The sequence below is a fragment of the Drosophila navojoa genome, chromosome 5 (assembly GCF_054131105.1).
Source record: "Drosophila navojoa isolate 15081-1374.11 chromosome 5, UAZ_NAV_1.0, whole genome shotgun sequence".
In the NCBI taxonomy this organism is placed as follows: Eukaryota; Metazoa; Arthropoda; class Insecta; order Diptera; family Drosophilidae; genus Drosophila; species Drosophila navojoa.
The window spans coordinates 15,643,868-15,664,490 of record NC_142893.1 but is presented as its reverse complement, the minus strand read 5'-3'; the positions used below and the strand labels follow the sequence as shown (position 1 = coordinate 15,664,490).

The following is a 20,623-nucleotide window of genomic DNA, read 5'->3' as shown; positions in this document are numbered from 1 at the left end:
AAACTACATTTCTTCCTATTAATTAATTATTTGAATTAAAATTTTAATTTTAACAGCTCCTCTAATAAAAGCATATCGCTAATGTTAAATTTCGATACACTTGAAATTGGCGCTAGCTCGATATGTTTCGTTAAGTACAATATCTATCGAAGATCGAGCCGCATCACGTCAAGTGGAAATCGATAGAAGCCGACGATAGGCGCACGCAGTCGCAATCTATGTATTAACTTCATAAACATAAAAGTCGTGTGTGCTATAAAGTAAATGCGTCGTGTATTATCTAAAACATAAAAATTGTATATATAATTACACATATCGCTGGCCGTCCATTAATGCTTAAGGTATTCGTTAGACATGCAAATACGATAAGAACAGTTGGCATGACGCATGCAACAACAAACGGCGTGACATTTTTTTTCCTGCCCAATTGCTTTAATTGATTTTTCATTGTTTGCAGGGAAATCAAAATGATGGGCATACAGTTGTTTAATGAACTCGGCAGTATTTTTCGTAATGTGAGTAGGAATTAATATACATATTTATATAGAAATAATGCATATGCGCGTTTCTGTTACAGACTCCCACATATGCGCTGGTGCTGGAGACATTGCTGCTAATCACGGTAATAGCTTTGCTCTTGCATAAACGTGGCGGTCGCGGGCTGTCCAAGGAGCAGCAGGAGTCTCTAATTGAACAATATGAACCGGAACCTTTGGTCGCCGACACGGATCCGGATCATCCGTTGTTACATACTCGCCTCGTTGAGTCGAGAGTGGGCAAGCGCATTGTGGTCAACGGGCATGATTGCCTAAATGTGGGCTCCCACAACTATTTGGGCCTGCTCGAGGACAATGAGATCCTGGAGGAGGCGTGCAAGTGTCTACGCAAATATGGCGTTGGGTCGTGTGGTCCGCGTGGCTTCTACGGTACCATGGATGTGCACCTGGAGCTGGAGGATCGCTTGGCCAAGTTCATGGGTCTGGAAGAGGCCATTGTCTACTCCTATGGCTTCTCCACTGTGGCCAGCGCCATACCCGCCTATGCTAAGCGTGGCGACATCATCTATGTGTGAGTTGCCAAGATTCCACTTGATTTGGTTTATTATTAATCTGTCAGAGCTTTGTAATCCCTTAATCTCCCAGTGATGAAGCCGTCAACTTTGCCATACAAAAGGGCCTGGATGCTTCGCGCAGTACCATTGTGTTCTTCAAGCACAACGATGTGCAGGACCTGGAGCGCTCGCTACAGCAACAGGAGAAACGTGATCAGCAGAACCCAAAGAAGGCGCAAAAGACGCGTCGCTTCCTGGTCGTCGAGGGCATTTATATGAATACGGGAAAGCTATGCCCGCTGCCAGAGCTGGTGGAGCTGCGCAAGAAATACAAGTTGCGTCTTTTCCTGGACGAGACCGTGTCCTTTGGTACGTTGGGCAAAACTGGCCGTGGCATAACCGAGCACTTCAATGTGAACGTAAGTTTGCCAAGTCTTCGTTCAATTTATCGATAATTTATAAATTTTCCAATCATTTTATTTGAAGCGCGATGAGATCGATTTGATATCGGCGAGCATGGAGGGCGCCATGGCCACCATTGGCGGTTTTTGTGTGGGCTCGCATTTCATAGCCGAACACCAGCGTCTGTCCGGCTTGGGTTACATCTTCTCTGCCTCGTTGCCGCCAATGCTAACCCAAGCAGCGATCTCGGCATTGGATCGCTTCGAGCGCGAACCGCAAATCTTTGGCCAGCTGCAGGAGAGATCGCGCCAAGTGCATACACAATTTAAATTATTTACCAAATTGAAGTTGGACGGCGACGAGCTGTCACCTGTGAAGCACTTGTACCTGGCCGAAAGCCGTGAGAGCTTTGAAGTGGAGAGCAAGTTGTTCAGCCAAGTGTCAGATAAGGTAAGTAATTGAATAATAATAATATTCATATCCTTCGGCTAACCGATTCTATTTCTTTTCAAGTGCATTGAACGAGGCGTGGCCGTCGTAGAAGCCGCCTACTTGCGGAACAGGGAACACAAGCCAATTCGTCCGAGTCTTCGCATTGCTGTTAATCGTTTGCTGACCGATAAAGACATTCGGGAAATCTTCGATGTTATAGAAGCCGTTTCCATTGCTGTGCTTTAAGCTCGGTTGGTTTTCTATAATTGAATTCATTGCGTTCCTAGTTTATTTTTGTTGACCTATGACAAAAGCTCAGCACATGCTTTTAAAATCATATTTGCACAAAACCTACTTTGTATTTGAGCAGTAATTACAAAATAAAAATTTATGTAATAAACAAAATTATCTGATTTATACATGACATTTACTAAAGAACAGATTTGTATTACGTGATATTTATTTAATTAATCTTCAATTTATCTACTTAACATTTTTTGTTTCGTTGGCAATCGAGATTTTGAACTTAACAGACCCGCTAACAGCACTACAATAACATTGCAGAGCTATTGCTTATCGATTACTTAGCTGTATTTTTTACTAAATATTGTATATCACCTGGTCACACTATCATTCAGAAACGAAGCCGAATTGAGAGCACGCACGTCGCGCTGTGATTTTCAGTGTGATTTTTGCATTTAAGAAGTGTAAGTGCTCCAAATTTTATTAAATTTTTAGTAAATCGCGAAATAATAAAAAATATCAATAACAATTCAACGTTTATGGTGCTTTCTTAAACTATGTTGTGGAAGACACCAGCAGCATAGGCAATACGCACCAATCGATTTTTTCACGGCATACCGGTGGCGAAGACGCCGCCAAAGTGTTAATTGCGTTCGTGTGTTTGTGTGTGAATGTGTATTCGAATAAATAATATGACATAATCAACGTACATATCATATGCGGTTGACTTAATTGACATAGTTTTTCCACACTCTTCTGCAGAAAACTTATAAGTGTCGCATATTTTGTGGTCGCCGCGTCAGGACTTGACAATTCCTTTCGTACGTTATGTACGTGAGCGGCGCTGTTTTTTTGACGCATGCTTTGATCACCAGATTCGTTATTACCAACATACATACAAACGCCATACACACACATGCATACATATATTCCCTTTCGATTTGGGCGTTGCAGGATGATATGATTTCCAGGCCGCTTTGCGGTCATTTTCCAGAGAGCACCAAAAATGCTATATAGTTGTCTCGCTCTCTCAATTTTGCGCAAAATGAAAAAACAAAAATGCATTTGCTTTCAATAATTTATATTTTTTATATGTACTTTTGATATGTAAAATGTCATAAATATATTTTTTGTTTGGGTATTTAATATACGAAGCATCAAATAAATGGGCCTGAACATATGTATGTGTATTATCCGATTTAGTAATCGCTACGCCCATTTATCGTTTTCCAACACTGTCGTTCTAGACCGCTTCCAGTCGAAGTAAGCACTCTCTCACTCTTCATTTTGTTGTTAACGTGCGCTTCTGAGCGACGGACGTGTGCGTTACAGAAATTGAATATAAAAGGAAATTATATGTCATAAGGTGGCGTTTGATTAAATTTCTGTGTATACAACTTTGCGTTATTAAAGTTGGTTATTCGAATGTGATAAAAGCAATTTGCATTAATAAAAGAAAGGGGCTAAACGTGGTGAGCTGTGCAAGTGCCGTTACTTAGACCCGCCATTGTTAGATTCGCCGTTATAAAGAGAGCCCTTGCCGCCGTGTGTTGCCGCTAGCGCAAAGTGCAGGCGATAACAAATGCAAATAATAAATTGTAGTGCGATTCACGATCATTGCTAAATAAATAAAATTTAATTTCATAGTTCTTTTTTACTCCCCTCATTTATTTACTACATATGTATATACAAATATATACATAAAGCAGCCGAAAAACGAACGCGTGTGCTTGTCAGTTTCGACGAACTTGTGTCTGTGTTTGTGTAAACGACGTCCCAGCAGCACGCAATAAGAACGAAAAAGCGAAAAGAAACAACGAGGACTACGTCAAAGTTGGAAAAAGCAGAAGTCGAAACATTCACTGTGAGTACGAGCCCGTCTACCTTCATATCATTCTTTTTTTTTTTTTACTTTTAAGTTATGTATGCATGTTTGTGTGCTTTTAATTGTATTATTCACTTTTCGGTTAATTTTTTGTGTCGAAATGTGTATAGACAGCGCGCGCTGTTTACTGTTATGCGTGGTTGCCGTTTGACCGGTGACGCCATCTTTTAACTCACACCAACAATTTTCGGTAAATTTTTTTTTGGGATCGGTCAAGCACATTCCGGAGGAGTGTATTTTTCTCTTTTGCTTTGTCTTCAATATTCGTTCTGAAAATTTGTGTTTTTCGTATTTTCTTTGACTTGTCAGTGATGAAGAACTTTTGACTTTTCTCTCCGCTCTCTCTTAATTCACTTTCGGGTGGGTGGGAGCTGGATAGATATATTAGTCTGTAGCTTTCTATTCATGTCTGACACATGTCATCATACAGGTTTCTGATTTAAACTGCCGCCTTTATCAGTATACCCATACACATACAAGTACTGGCAAATATTTACGCTTACGCGTGTCTAATGCATTTTGCCGCTGTTCGTAGCGCATCTGTTTACAAGTTTCTCAGTCTCGCCGATGACCTACTTTTATTTTGCAAAGTTTCTTTGCAGTTTTTGTTGTTGTTTTTATTTTGTGCCTTTTGCATGCGATTTAACGAAAAGCTAGTTTTGTGTAGAGCAAGTGATAAACAGATTTGTAAATATCGAAAACTAGTTTTTATTGAATTAGTGACAGACGATAATGGTTTTGCAAGCACTGTAGATATTAGTTGGGCAATCAATATCGGTTAGCGGTTAACCGTTTGAACAGCTGTTGTATCGACAGTGTAGCCACATAATTGCAAATTCTATGTAGCAGAGACGAAAGTCTACACTCTTTCTAATCAGAATTGTGTTTTGCCAGGTTCTCTAGTAAGAATTTTTGTTTGCTCTGTTTACGAGTAAGAATTCAAATCGAATATAAATTTGAATGTGAGACATTCGACAGTAAGTTGACCTCGTTTTCTTATTTTGTTTTTTCTTTCATGCGATCATATTCTTATTGCCTTCAATTAGAGAACAATTAGAGATGGAAAGAAAGAGAAAGAGAGGGAGCGAGAGATAGAGTCATTACAGCATAACGAAACGTGTATAAAAAAGAAAAAAAGTCTGTAAAGTATTCTTTGTACTTGGTATTTGTCATTGACAGAGCAGTCACTGTTATCAGTCATATCAGGTTGATATAACATATATATGAGCAGTGACTCTCTCTTACGTATGTGCTGCGCGCTCGATCGTATGATAAATCAGGTATATTAACTGCTCAATGACGTCATAGCGCGCATTTTCTAATGAATCGCGCTGCTTTTTGTTGCTAATTCAATTTTGCGAATACTTATACATAAATATGCACACACACACACATACATTCAGTTGATGAGTTTTATAATTTATTTCAATTCAGCCCAAATGTGCGCTGAGTGTGTGTGTGTGTCTGTAGTAAATATGTATGTGTTTATGATTTTTCTTTGTATTATTCATTCCCCCCTTTTTGCACTAAAAAAGCGACTCAATTGTAGTTGAATTTGTATCTAATAAAGAGATTTTTGTTTGTTAATGCAATGCAAAAGTTTTTATTTTTATTATTTTTGCCGACAAACTTTTCAACAGGTGAAAACAAAAGCTATGCTCTGTGACGCTCTTTGGGCGGGTGGCTGAGAATAGCAGTGCAAAGCAAACGACAAAAATAAATGAAGAAAAAATAAACCCATTGTGAGATTGTGCTACTACAGTTAGTTATTTCCAGTGGACAAATTAAAGTGTTGAATGAATGAGGCAAACAGTCAGACAGAGAGAGAGAGAGAGGGAGAGAAGTCTGAATGTATGTATGTGTATGTGTGTGTGAGTGTGTTTGTTTTTGTGGGAGGAAGTGCATAGTTAAAACTGTAAACAATTGTGTGGCTGGGGCAACCTAGAAAAGTAGCGACAACAAATGCTTGAATGAGACACATTCGTTTCGATTTGAATTCGTTTTTTTTTTATTTTTTATTGTTGGCCGTGTCTTTGGTTGTAACGGAAGTAGAATAGAAACTCGAAAATGACAATAACTAACTGACAATACTATAAAAAATATACATAATTTTGATTTATTTATTTGAGAAAACTCGCAAGGAATTGACTGCAGTGCGTATAAATTGTTTACTCGAGCGTACGGCTAGCTGGGCTTATCTAATTTCCTATTTGAGTGACGTCACTGGATGTCAGGCTGTGATTAATTGTTATAAAATGTTTGGAGATTAAATGCATAATTGTGACGTTCCATTTGATTAATTGAACCGAACCTTCGTTTGTTGCTTCAATCGTGGGTCTCTGACAACCCTGTTACAGCGCGCGCGCTAATACCAAACGATTTATCTAAACAAGCGAAAAGTAAGAGAGAGAGAGAGAGAGAGATAGCAGAGGGAGCGAGAGAGTGAGAAAGGTAAAGTAAACTCGTCTTTGCCTTGGGCAATTGAGCAGCCGTTGCTGCTGCAGCTAGACAAATGCATCAAGCGAGAGGCAAACAAATGCATAAATAAAAAAGTAGCGTACGTGCGATACACGCACACACACATAATATATATGTGTATATACAAACACCTATGTCCATAGAAGTGAGATTAAAAAGAGATGTTTCTGGGTTCTACTGTGGCTGTTGTTGCCTGCAGCTCCTCATCAATAATACAAGCAACAACAATAACATAACAGAGACAACAGACGAATGTACAGTTGCAACAGAGAGGCTGGTAAAACAACAACAACAACAATAACAGTAAACTCTTATGCGCTGCAGCAGCATAACTAAATCTTGTAAGAAATATCAAGAAGGCCCAAGAGCAGGGGACAGAAACAACAACAGACAGACAGACAGAGAGTGACGACTGCAAAAGCTCAGGCACGACAACCATGCTGTTAATTATACATGGCCAAGTGTTATGAAGGAGTGAGGCAGATTGCAAGCGTGTGTGAGAGAGAGAGAGGGAAGAGACTGAGTTCGAGTGGCATATAACGAGCACAGAGTACGCAGAGGCCAAGAACAAAAATGTAGACAAAAAGAAAAGAAATAAACAACAATGTCTGAGTCCAGGAGTGAACGACAAAGAGATGCTCTAAGCTAAGCTCATATATTTAATAAATGTCTACATTTATATTATATATATTTATTATTTATTGATCAAACTTGATTTATTTACCATTTTATTAAGCTATCGTTTATTTATTTTTAATCAGACTAGTTTCTAATATAAGTTCTTTAATATCAACGTCTCATTACTTAACACTGTTGCAAACATTATTACTAAAACAATATACCCTATTAAACAGCCTTTGATGCAGGCCTGCTTGAAGCAGAAGAAAGAAAGAAATATCTCCTCAAGCCTGTGCAGCCGCAGCCTCTTTCGGTCGCTCAGTGTTTCCGTCTGTCTCCGACTCTGTCTGCCAATTGAAACTGTCTTAAATTAAAAGTATATAAGACTATTATTATCTTCATTTGTTCCCATTTTGCTGAGCTAAAATCTCAATTGGTATATTTGGGTTAATTTCCTTTCATTAGCTTCAAATAGAGGCGTGGGAAAATTGTCGCTGATTGCAACAATTTGCAATGGGCTTTAATGTAATTTCAATGGGAAAAAAAAAAACAATAATATATAATTACTGAGGTTTGTGTCAATTTACCGCAGCTTCGCTGTGAATGCAAATGGAAGAAGGAATAATTTTAAATATAAAAGGGAAATTGTCAATATTAAGTATTTTACAGCACTGAAAACATTTGAACAACAGTTATTTTCATTTGGAATTTTGTTTTGGTTCTCGTGAAAAAAGCTAACAAAAAGCTGATTGCTATAAAACTCGTTTCTTTTGTGTTTGATTTATGCATCTCTTCAAGTCATCACATGAATAGAAAAGAAAAACTCGTTTTCTTTTTCATTTTTTTTTTTTTTTATACATAAAGCCTTTAGACCAATGATGTTGCAACAAAAGAGCCACAAACGGCATAATAAAAAGTCATTTTACAACTACAATAACAATAACAATAACAATATAGACAAAGGCCGGCCACAACTCTTGTAGCAAAAACAACAACAACAACCACAAAATCATATTGCAGCATATTAATTCATAATGCAAAATGTTGTAAAGCACACGAAAGCAAAATTTCAACTGGAATGTCTTATATAATAGTTGGTTAGTTTTATAGTTTATATTTTATGCATGCATAGTTTTTTTTTTTTTTATAGTTTATCTTTTCTATATGTATTTAGTGGGTTGCCAGACACTTAGACGTCGGCTCTTTTGGTGTGAGTAATGGCTAGCATGTTAGCGAGGCTTTTAAATGAAATTGTTAATTAACACCGGTAGCAGCGGCTGCAGCTGCATCGCATGCAATGCACGCATCATAATAATAATTATTATTATTGTATTAAAATTGTGTGTAAAACTCCTTTAAATTCCTGAAACGATATGGTTGGTAGTTGGCATTCGATATGCGTTTTAACGGTTATTTTTTGTATTATTATTAATTTTTTTTTTTTAAATTTGTGTTTTGCATTCAATGAATGCGCGTATTGAAAACAGTGGACACGGCCAACAGTTTTACTGCTACACTTGGGAAAATTTTAACATTTTGAAGAATTATAGCAAATTTATGATTCTGTATAAGAGAGATTTGTATTTAAATTTATAAAATAGTATTAATTTAAATTAATAAATAAAATATGTATAAATAGCTGCGAAATTAGACTAAGTTTTATTTTACATAAATAATAAATTTTTTTTGTCATTTTTTAATTTTTTTTTATTATTATTTTTATTATTATTATTTTTATTATTATTTTTTTATTATTATTTTTATTATTATTATTTTTTTATTATTATTTTTTTATTATTATTTTTTTTATTATTTTTTATTATTCTTTGTTATTTTTATTTATTTATTTTTTTGAACAAAAACACCCCAAAAAATTATATGTTTATCAAGTGCTTGTAATTAATATGCAAAAATATGTAGAAAGTGTGAAATTGTTTTTACAAAAGCTATTTATGAAAATAGGTTGGAGTATAATGAATTGGAAGCACCTTTAAAATAGGTGTACGTGTACGTGTGTGTGTGTGCGGGGGGTGTGTGTAAAAGAAAATGGCCGTATAAGTTACCAGCCTGACACCAGAGGCAGGCAATGAATATTTCAATTATTTTGCTTGCCGTACGTACTCTCTTCTCTCGCTCGCACTCTGTCGCTCTCAGCCCCAGCCCCACCCCCTTGGGTGTTGTACACATACGAAAAAAAAACAAAGTATTTGAACGCGCGCGCTGCTAGCTAAAAATATTTGCATGACATCATTCGACTTAGTTGTTGTTGCGAACGCGCGGCATCAATAATTTTCAGCTTTGCTTGCCTAGACTATATATGTATATACATAGATGATGTATATATATATCAGTTTGTATATCTGTATGTATGTGCACATAGCAAAGTATCAAACAGTCGGTTGCGCCCCACTGCAACATATTTATACTTGTTTTATTTTTTATGCTGCATTTTGCGGTTAGTTTGTTTGCTGCAAGCGCGAGGGTCATAAAAATGTTGTCACTATTTCTCACTCTCTACTCTTCTGCTTCAGCTTCATTACACATTTTTATTTATGCTGCGTTTTCTCTGTATTCTATTGCAGGCAAAGGCAAAGCATAAAAGAAAAGAAACTTGTACAAAATAAATTGCAAAGTATTCGGTTTTAAGGTGAGTTTTATTTATTTTCATTTTCTTTTTTTTTGTTCTGCTCGTGGACTCGCCTTCAATATCGATAACGATAAGTCGCAAGTGGAGAGTAAACAAACGTGCCAAGAGGCAACATAACTCTTGCCTTCACTGCGTGCTATCGGCGTGCAAACATTTACGTTTCAAAATGTGCAAACGATTATTGTGAATGATTTATCTACACTCTTCTTTGCTCTTTACACTTTACACTATTCCTCAGCAGCAGCGGCACTGCTGGAAATCTATCTATCTCCCTCACTCTCTCTCGCTTGAGCAACTATCGTTTTGCTTGTTGACATTTCTCTTGCATCATATGCTGAGGCACGCAGGGCAGAGATTCACTGTGTGGGAGAGAGATGGAGAGATCGAGAGACAGAGAACAGAACATTTATTAGCGCATTTCAAGTTGAGCTCTCAGTTTTTCATTTATTTCTTTGCTGTTGCTCTTTGAACTTATGGCATTATAATTGCCATAATTAAGTTTTGACTGTCAAAAAAAAAGAAGGAAGGAAAAAACTTAAGTGATATGTGTCATTTGTAATTTATATATTCTCAAGTTTTTACTCTTGTCACATCTCGTCTTTAATAATAATAATAATAATAATCGGCAGACGGGGCGAATGATGTCACTTGGCGAAAACCAGTTTTTGTTTAATTTGCATTTCTGTTGCTAGTTTGCCAAATATTTATTAACAAACATTTATAATTTATTCAAGCGTTCGATTCCGGTTGGGAGTTTCATTTCACTTTCATTGAGAAGTCAAATTTTGACAGCTTGGGAGACTACATAATGGGGAATAGCTGCAATACAGTATCAAATAGAAATACTGAATTATTTAATAAAAATAAATAAATAAAAAAAATTTAATTAAAAAAAATTAATAAAAAAAATTATAATAAAAAAAAATAAATAAATAAATAAACAAAAAATAAATAAAAATAAAAAAAAAATATAAATATAAATATTAAAATTAAAAATAAAATAAATAGACAAAAAAAAATATATAAAAATAAATTTAAAAATAAATAAATAAATATAAAAATAAATAAATAAATATAAAAATAAATAAATAAATATAAAAATAAATAAATAAATATATATAGAAAAAAAAAGAAATCTTGAGATAATCATAACTAAATTAAAAGAAAGTTGGCGTTAATCTAGCTCAAAAATGATGTAAAGACACACCCCTTTGGGCATATGGTTTATGGCTCAAACTACGCAGCTCAACAGTTTATCAACCGCATAAGTTTTTGGCAGTTTTAAATAGACTCTAACTGTTTGCGATTTGGCACGAGTATCAAAACAGACAAAAGATTGAGAAAGAGAGAGAGGGCATGGAGTTTGAGTTGGGACTGGAGATATAATAAAAATGATGATAGTTTTTATTTTTCTTTCCCGTTTTCTTGTTCAACTTGAAAGTTGAGTTCGCTTGTGCGCATTTGGCCCATGTCCATCCATCCATACATCTATCCATACGGCCATCCAGGCCAAGCAGTTAAATAAATGGGTCATTGAACCAGACGAAACTACTTTTTTTTTTGCCTCTGCATCTGCCTCTGCCTTTGCCTTTATTTCTTTCCTCCATTTGATTTTATTATCATACATTGCTTTAATGCTTTTTACCCACTTGGCAATAAAAGAGCAAAATGAGCAGTGCTTTATTGTATTTGGCTTAAAGCTTTTTACATTTTTCACTACAATTCCGCTTCGATTTGATAAATGAGTGAAGTAATTAAATTTAATTGTAGAAAAGGGGTTTATTTGTTATTAAAAATAAAGAATTGGGTAAAACCTATAATTATAATAATAAACAAAATTCAAAATATATCAAGATAATATTAAAATAATAATAAGAACTTTAATTTTAAAATAAATAAATAAAAAACAATTAAATCAATAATAAATAAAATAAGAATAAATAAATAAAAAAAAAATAAATAAAAATACGCATAAAACAGATTAAAAATACAAAATAAATATATATATATATACAAAAAAAAAAAAAAAAAACAAATATATATATTAAAAAACAAAATAAATATATATATATATATATATATATATATATATATATAAAACCAAAAACAAAAGAAATAAATAAAAAATAAATAAATAAAACAAATAAAAAATGAACAAAATAAATAAACAAAAGACATTTAAAAAATTAAAAAACGGTGTGTAAAAATTGTTTTCCATCCACCTGACATGATAATAATTTCATTCTTGTTTATTTATTATATTTTTTCCATGTTTGTCCTTAACATTGTATGGCTTCCTGTGTCCTGCCCTAGCACGCGGCGTTATGTCAATGACCTCTCGCATTTCTATAGCATGACATCATGCTTAATTATATGCTCTACAACCCCACTAACGCCCCCACCCTGTCTCACTCTATCTGTGTTTGTTCAACCCCCCCATGATAAAAACAAAGCACTTAAAGTAGCAAATAAATATTTCACCCTCCACGAGCGGTGACGTCACTTCCTGTTATATCCGCCTAAAACTCAGGCCAACAAGGACCTTTTTACGACTCTCGCGTGCTATACGCGCTCCTCAAATAGTCGTCCGCTCTCCCTCTCTCTCTCTCTCGCTCTTTCTCTTTTGGTTAACCGTGGCGCCACATTTCTATGATTTGGCGCTTGGCGCCGGCTACAAATTTCATAATGGCAGCCGGCGACGAATTCTAAGGCAACAAATGGGAAGGATATTCAGTGTGGGTGTGGCAGGTACTTTGGCGCGTGGAATTCAGTTTACGGTGAGTGGGGTTTGGCTTGCTTAGCTTAAGCTGTCTCCTCTGGGGCTGGGCGCGTGTCGTTGAACTTGTGGGCCACGGCTGTCTGCCCGCCTGGCGACAGGTCAACAGCGACACACATGTGTCACAGGCAATGCGCGTGTTAACTGTTACTTGGAGACCCAGATAATCAATGGGCGAGTGCCAGTGTGTGGGAGGGCCTTTGAACCGTTAGTAATTGGTCAACGACAATATTTGCATGTCCTAATGGAACTTTAATAGGTCTGCAGGTGTGCAGGTTTCCCTTTAAATGGACATGCGAAAGCAGTTGAGAATGAAAAGATCAAAACATGTTTTAACAAGATTAAAGTTTGTTTTACTAAGCAAAAATTATATAAGTAAACAATTTTATTGCTCAACCTATTTGCTATCTGATGAATTTTATTATTACTCAGAATAATATACTCCTAAAACGGTTTCACTTTCTATTGAATACTTTATTTAGTCTTCTACAATTCTTCAACTGAATATAAGAAGTCATAAAAGTAATTTATTGAACATCTAACATTAAAAGATTTGTATTGCCTAAGCTATCTACTATATTGATGCATGCATAAGTCTTCTATACTTCAGTTCCGATTGATTGATTTAAATAAATTTCCATTGATTTCTTAACAATCAGCCGACACTAACAATAGCATCTTTTCACCCGCAGTCAATTGGGCAATGCTCGAATATCAATTTATTCTTAAAATCTCTCATATACATACCTATATATAATCTCATGTACAGATTTATATATGATATCAACTTGTTTGTTGGCTGTTCTCCAAGTGAGTCAAGACTTTGAGATTGGGTCGATGACAAATATATATAAATCATATGAAACATTCAACTGTCTGTCTATGCCGCATGTCCATTGAAAACTCATATAAATCTTGGCGGACAGAAGCGAAAATAATGCAATGAAAAAGAGCTGTAATATTACAGAGGGGCTGTAAACGCGATTATCTAATACTCTGTAGGGAATGTATAAAATGCTGATAGGGAACAGTTTCATTAACTAAGATCTCATTCAAGTTTTTATCTGTTCAGCCTTTAAATTTTTACTTCTAAAACGATATAGCCGTTCAAGCCGCAAGACCAACCAAACAAACCAATATACCCGTTTCTCAGGGAAATTAAAACGAAGAGCCAAACCGCTCATAAATATAAACAGTGAACAAGTGAACTGTTTGTTGTTGTCAGACTGACACACGCCAAGTGTGTTGTTTGTCTGTCTGTTTGTTCGCCTGTCCTTCCGTTTGTCTTCTTCTTCTTCTTTTATGCCTGTATTATGTATGCTATATTTTTACTTAAAGCATTTCATTTGTCAGAGATCGGTTAATCTTTGGCGTCATGCAACGGCGCCAACTTCTCGAGAGAATTTTATTGTATTGTGATGCAAGGCACGCGACTTGCGTGAGTCGCGTGACTTTGTGCAGAAAGGCGAACAAAGGAAAGGGAAAAGAGATAGAGAAAGAGAGCTGCTTAGCAAAACAAACAAAATTCGCAAGATGTGATGAGAATGTAGAGCAGACAACGTAACAATCGGGCGCGAAGTATTGTAATTTTATTAATTCCATGCACGATTCTATGCTTGAGAGTTGTAAAAAAATATATTTAGAGCGAGCAGCAATTTTGATAAAAATAAAAATAATTTTGTATTGAAAATGGCACCAAAAAAGTTACAGCATGTTTCCGCCCGGGATCGAACCGGGGGCCTTCTGCGTGTTAGGCAGATGTGATAACCGCTACACCACGGAAACAGTTGTGTTTGTCGCTGCTAAATGCTCTACATTACTACAGCAGTAAACTAAATCTAATTCGTTGACAAATTTGTTGAATTGGTAGAAAAATATTTTTATTTTAATATTTAAAAATAGTTATTTGATATATGGCTTGAAATAGTCAATGATGACATATAAAATACTTTTGTTTTGTACGATTTACATATACATAAAAGTAGAACTAATTCATATATGCATTTTTGTACATCCTGTTCATTAACTGCTTATATTTTAAATATTAAAAAAAATAAAATAAAAATGTATACATGTTTCCGCCCGGGATCGAACCGGGGGCCTTCTGCGTGTTAGGCAGATGTGATAACCGCTACACCACGGAAACAGCTGACATGCGGCTGACTCAAATCCAAGCAGTTGTGCAAATTGTTTGAGCAAGAGAATTGCTGCTTTGTATACTGCTGCTTCAATTATATGCATATAATATTATTATATAGTAAAATTTAAAGCAATTTATAAATCAAATAAACCAACTTTGATTTGTTTGTGTAGCAAAATATTTATTAAAAAAATTATTCGTACTATCGCAGCCGGTAGGATTCGAACCTACGCTCCCAGAGGGAATCTGATTTCGAGTCAGACGCCTTAACCACTCGGCCACGACTGCTTGTGTGCGCTGCATGTTTAAATCGTGGTATATGCTTCGAGTTCACATTTTCATTTTTAGTTGAGAGTTGATTTTCTTCTTGTTTATATGTGAATAAACTAATGTATGGAAGAAATTCTGTTTGTAAAATCAGGTTTTTCACATTAATTTATTCATTTTTAAAAATAGCTTTACAGTGTACTCTATTTAATAAGATGCAAATTCAAAGGCGTATTAAATTGATTATATTTTAGTCACGATTTGTAATGCTTTGGTAAAATATGCCAACAATTTAATTTTGTTTTTTTTTAATTATAGCAAAATGTTTAAAAGCTTAAAGAAGCTCAAGATATTCATTCAATTTAATCACTAGGTAACTGCCTACAATCAGGATATTAAATATGTCGTTTAACTGTAGACCTTATGTAACTGTAATAGTAGTAGATTCTATGCATATTGCTCAGACAGCGTCTAATTTTAATTCTAATAGAAGGTTATCTGTCACTCGCAGCGACAAATTCTCATTATTTACACTTAGCGCTCAGCTTTTACAGTTTATTGCACTTTTTTCCCCATATTTATTATTGTTGTTGCTGCAGTAAATTGACTGATCTTTCAACAGCGCGTCTGTTGATGCTGCTCCACTGACTGAGTGACTTGTTGCATTATGAATACTGAATGGATTCATTGATGAGGTTTTGAGATGATGATGATGATTATGATGATGACCTTATTGCTGGCTTATTGTTGTCTGCTCTAGTTGACTGAAATATTACGTAAGATTCCTCTAGTAACGCTGAATGAATACTTGAGAAATTTAATTAACGCTCGCACATGTGTGAAAATTATATATAGGGTGTTCGTTTTTTTGGGGTTAATTGAACGCCTTAAACTTTGAGTGTATGTGAGAGTGTGATAATTAATAAATTGAATGCATAATTGGATTCTTCAGTATGCTGAGCACTTCAAAATCAATTGCATATGCTTGTAATAGCAATGGTTACTTTAACAGTGTTATGCTCTTAACATTTACTCTGTGCTGTTAATATTTTGCAAAGCTTGATCCTAAATATTTGTGTATGGCATGCAAATGTTAAAGCATTTGCATATATTAACATCATAGTTGAAATTCTGTTAATAACAGTTGTATGTAACATAATCATGTTATTAACATAAACTTATATTGTGTCACTCAATTTTCGCATTCAACACAACCTTAGCTTTGGCTCATTAAAATAATGGGCGTGTCATCAACTGCCAAATAGACTATTTATATATACATAATTATATAATTGCATAATGTCAACTGTGCGCAGATAACAGAGGCAGCTAGAGACAGCTGAAGTTGTCGTCAGCAACGCCTAAATTTAATTGATGTTTGTTTCCGTGCAAAAAGGTCAACTCAAGACGTAGTCTCTTTTCGTATGCGTGCAGCAGTGAATATTTGTTTGTTTTTGTTTTTAGCTTACATCACTTTGTCGTCGCATCACATGATAAGTTAATTAGATTTGTGTATCGTGACTCGTGCAAGCGCATAGAAATCCGATTAGAGTAGAGAGAAGCAATGCAGCGGCTCGCGTTCGCATTGGCATTGTCGAAAGGTCAATAAACTGCCAGAGCTGTGTGTAAATAATAGATTTTACCGTATTTTTGTTGACGGCCTGGTGCTATTTAGCCATAAAAGTCAACCTGTGTTACCGAAAACAGAGGCTTGTTTTTAATCGTTGCAGTTTAACTTATTTTGACGATAGAATGCATTAGGTGCCCATCTTTGTGTGTGTGTGTGTGCAGATTCTCGCCTTAATCAAGCAGACAACACACCTACGCACCCTGAACTTACACACCCACACACAGTTGTATTGTAGGGCGATATTCCGTTGTGGATGCTCGCAAACTCCTACGCTATAGCGGGATGACTCGTTAAGTTTTATTGCTTACTGCCCACTTAAAGCTGGGCACTTGAAAAACGTTTATTTCCAAACTATATGCTCTTTGATTTGCGCCCACACACACATACACAGACTGGAATAAAAGTTCAATTACCTGGCAACGCTCGCAGTTGCTCTTCCACCTTCTCCCCATTTTTAAGGCTGTGACTCAAATGGTGTGGCACACGTTCAGTCAGCCAAAAGCAGCACAGACACACGTCATAATTAGCATGGACAGCGAAAAAGAATGAATACATACATATACGTACAATACACATACAACATACTTATGCATATGTTTGTATGTATATAAAATGCCACTTTAAATATGCACATTGACATACGCGATGTGCAATTGTCAAGCCAATAATAATAACAACAATGAGCAAAGGTTTATTTTGCGCATTTCCATAATAATGACAATACAATAAGCCAAGTACAAAGCAGCCGCGGCACCGTTTGAGTTGCATACTTTCTTTTATGCACTGTAGAACAGCATTGAGTGAAAAAAAAAGAAGGGGGTGAGCAAAGGCGCTGCCACTTGTCGTGTGCATTTCTTTAAATTGGCGTAAGCCAAGTAGAAAATGCGCTTTCAATTGATATGGCAAGGCTGCGCCTATAGCTTAATGTGTATGCATTTGCACTTGCATTAGTGTTGGTAATCGGTAATATAGGAAGGCGCAAAGCGTATTGGCAATCGGTAATATGGGCAAGCATTTGCATTTGTGTTGGTAATCTGGGCAATATGTGTGTCGTTGACATTTCTATTGGCATTGTTTATGTGCCATGGCTGTGTAGCAGAGGTGTAGACAGACTTTGATTTATGCAAACATACATGTACATACATACATATATATTACTAAAATGATATATAAATAAACATAAAACTATATTAACAAAAATATTAACTATTATATGTGAAAAAAATTTATAAAAATAAATATAAAAAGAAAACTACAAACCAAATTAACCTAATACAAAAAATAAATAAATTCAGAGAAAATAATATATTAATAATTCCAAATAATTCGAAAAAAATCTAAATTTGACAACTAAATCCAAATTGAAGGTTAATTTCTTATGAAGCAACCACCACGCCTAAAATTAAACGAGCAACGCATTTATTTTTCCTTCTTTCTCTTTCTGTCTCTAGTTGTTTATTTGTTTTAAGTGGCGCTGCGCTGCTGCTGCGGCGGCGGCGGCAATGTCGCTGCACTCCGTTCGTCGCTAACGCGCTGCTCTTTACGCTTGAGATGCGCAGCGTCGTCGAAGTTGTTGTTGTAGCTGTTGTTTGTGTGAGTTTGCCTGTGCGTGCGTACGTGTTTGTATTTTGCTGCCACTTTCTTCATTCTGTTTTAAAGGCATCAATTTAAATTCGTTAAAACCAAATACATGCATATATACACATACATCTACATATCTATACATATCAAAATAAAAGCAAATGATCTTAAAATAGTTTTGTTTTTTCCATTTCTGTTGCCGCACGTTTATTTTCACACTCTCGTGGGCAATGACAGCAGCAGAGCAGTGGCAGCGGCTCGCTCTGCTGCGCTGGATGGATCCACACCCCAAAAGAAAATAATAATAATGTATAAAAAAGAACTCAACACATATTTTCCCAATAATTTTGCCTCAGCAACTGTCAAGCAAACGAAATTTATTTTTATCCCAAATTAGAATTTTGTTGGGGTTGTAAAATAAACAGTATATTTCTATATATATATAAAAATACCAAAAAAGCGAAAGCGAAATGGAAAGGAAAGGAAAGGCTAGCCGGCCGCTCTCGGAACTTTAGTTCAAGTGCTTTTATACATTTGCCATTCGCACTGCACGCAGACATGTGTAAATCCATACGAGCACACACACACATACATACAAAATGCTCAGTTGCTCTGTCAACGCGCGTTCACTCTCTTCTCTCTTCCGCTCTCTATCAAACTGTCTCTGTCGCGCTTTTGGTGGTTTAATAAACGCTGTTGGGTGGTTCATTTGCGCCTCGCCTTGCAGTTTTATGCAGGCGACGACACAAGTGCTACTTGGCTACACTCTCTCTTTCACGCTCTCTCTCTTTCTCTCGCATTGTCGGTGTCTCTCTTTTGCCACCCTATTTTGTTCATAGCGGAAACCAAAAGTTTCGGCCTGCACTTTTTAAGGTCAGTTGAAAATTTTCAGCTGAGCCTGTCGAAAGCAAAATATTTAGAGATATATAAAAACTAATTTGTATTACCTTAAGTATATAAAATAATAAGTTGTGTATTTTTTGTGTTTTTGTTTTTAGCATTTGAACTAAATTTAAATAAATTAACTGAAACATGACTGAGGTTGAGCAACCGCCACAGAATGGCATAGATCCAACCGCGGGCGAGGATGACGAGAACAGTAAAGCGCGTCCCGCGGATATTGAACAGGTAATTAATTGTACAAATAGAAAAATGAAATAATATATGTAATATTCAATTTCTCCTATTTGTAGGACATGCGGGAGATGGAGCGACGCAAACGCGTAGAGGCCATCATGGGCTCCAAACTGTTTCGCGAGGAACTGGAACGCATTGTCGACTCGGCACGTGAGGGCAGCGCCGGCGCCAGTGGCATATTGCAGCAGTTGTCGGATATTGTGGGAGTGCCAGTGAATCGTGTGAGCAACGTTTTCAAGAGCGGCAGCTGCATGGTGCCCATCAATGATATACGTGGCGTGGAGTCGATGGGATATGCCAAGGGTGAGAAGATACTCAGATGCAAACTAGCTGCCACATTCCGGCTGCTGGATCTGTACGGCTGGACCCAGGGTCTGGGTGCACAGATTACGGCACGCCTAAAGGTCGATCAGGAGTACTTCCTGGTCAATCCCTATGGCCTGTTGTACAATGAGATAACTGCCTCGGCCCTCAACAAAGTCGATATGCAGGGCCAAATCGTCGAGCAGGGCACAACCAATTTTGGCGTGAACAAGAGCCGTAAGTGAAAATACGAAATGTTAGGATGATCAATTGAATTTGAACTAAACGTGGATTGTATTACAGACTTTGTCTTGCATTCGGTGGTGCATGCAGCGCGTCCAGATATCCGTTGCGCCATCTATATTGGCTGCAGTCCCGTTGTGGCAATCTCTTCGCTAAAGACGGGCCTGTTGCCCCTCACCAAGGATGCCTGCGTGTTGGGCGAGATTAGCACACACGCCTACACCGGTCTGCTTGACGCGGAGGAGCGCGATCGCCTGGTGCGCAGTCTGGGGCCCAACTCCAAGGTCATGCTGTTGACCAACCATGGCGCCCTCTGCTGTGGCGAGACCATTGAGGAGGCTTTCTTTGCCGCCTGTCACATTGTGCAGGCGTGCGAGACGCAGCTAAAGCTGCTTCCGGCTGGCCTGGACAACCTTGTGCTAATACCTGAGGAATCGCGCAAGTTGATCTATGATCAGTCACGCCGTCCACCAGAGGACTTGGAGAAGAAATTTGCTGCCATCACAACTGAAGAGGACGGTGCTGCCGGTGCCGGCAAAGAGGAGGCTGCCGCGCCCAAGATTGGCAGCCCACCCAAGTGGCGTGTGGGTGGCGCCGAGTTTGAAGCACTTATGCGCATGCTGGACAATGCTGGTTTTCGCACTGGCTATATCTACCGTCATCCACTGATCAAATCAGATCCGCCAAAGCCGAAGAACGACGTTGAACTGCCACCAGCTGTGTCTTCATTGGGCTACCTGCTGGAGGAGGAGGAGCTCTTCCGACAGGGGTATGAAAAAACTTGCTAACT

At 36.9% G+C, this 20,623-nt stretch overlaps 2 protein-coding genes and 3 non-coding genes across 22 annotated transcripts in view; 2 read left to right on the top strand and 3 right to left on the bottom strand.

Moving 5' to 3' along the window:
- Positions 1-158: 158 nt before the first annotated feature.
- Positions 159-2,290, top strand: Spt-I (serine palmitoyltransferase subunit I). The gene is made up of 6 exons (XM_089260699.1): positions 159-341; positions 458-515; positions 578-1,068; positions 1,143-1,470; positions 1,538-1,903; positions 1,967-2,290. Exons 2-6 carry the CDS (start codon positions 468-470, stop codon positions 2,129-2,131), a joined length of 1,398 nt encoding a protein of 465 aa, XP_089116825.1. The 5' UTR covers positions 159-341; positions 458-467; the 3' UTR covers positions 2,132-2,290.
- A 188-nt stretch (positions 2,291-2,478) lies between these two features.
- Positions 2,479-20,623, top strand: part of hts (adducin 1-like protein hts) — a 33,412-nt gene continuing 15,267 nt past the window's right edge. For 4 of the 18 annotated variants that reach the window (XM_089260692.1, XM_089260691.1, XM_089260690.1 and 1 more), the window contains exons 1-5: positions 3,407-3,992; positions 9,692-9,756; positions 19,149-19,278; positions 19,344-19,827; positions 19,894-20,602. In XM_089260692.1, coding sequence (XP_089116818.1) covers positions 19,183-19,278; positions 19,344-19,827; positions 19,894-20,602 — 1,289 coding nt within the window. In that variant the 5' untranslated portion in view covers positions 3,407-3,992; positions 9,692-9,756; positions 19,149-19,182. Of the gene's footprint in view, positions 2,593-3,356; positions 4,007-9,691; positions 9,757-19,148; positions 19,279-19,343; positions 19,828-19,893; positions 20,603-20,623 lie in introns of those variants that run through there. The other 14 variants (XM_089260679.1, XM_089260681.1, XM_089260680.1 and 11 more) reach the window with 14 other exon arrangements.
- TRNAV-AAC (transfer RNA valine (anticodon AAC)) lies at positions 14,245-14,317 on the bottom strand. The gene has a single exon. It is a non-coding gene; the product is annotated as a tRNA-Val (tRNA).
- TRNAV-AAC (transfer RNA valine (anticodon AAC)) lies at positions 14,606-14,678 on the bottom strand. The gene has a single exon. It is a non-coding gene; the product is annotated as a tRNA-Val (tRNA).
- TRNAS-CGA (transfer RNA serine (anticodon CGA)) lies at positions 14,879-14,960 on the bottom strand. The gene has a single exon. It is a non-coding gene; the product is annotated as a tRNA-Ser (tRNA).

Coding starts and splice junctions, on each gene's coding strand:
- Spt-I (XM_089260699.1), top strand. CDS start 468: ATGATGGGCATACAGTTGTTTAATGAACTCGGCAGTATTTTTCGTAAT. Junction 1,069..1,142: donor CGTGGCGACATCATCTATGT/GTGAGTTGCCAA, acceptor TTAATCTCCCAG/TGATGAAGCCGTCAACTTTG. Junction 1,904..1,966: donor TCAGCCAAGTGTCAGATAAG/GTAAGTAATTGA, acceptor TTTCTTTTCAAG/TGCATTGAACGAGGCGTGGC.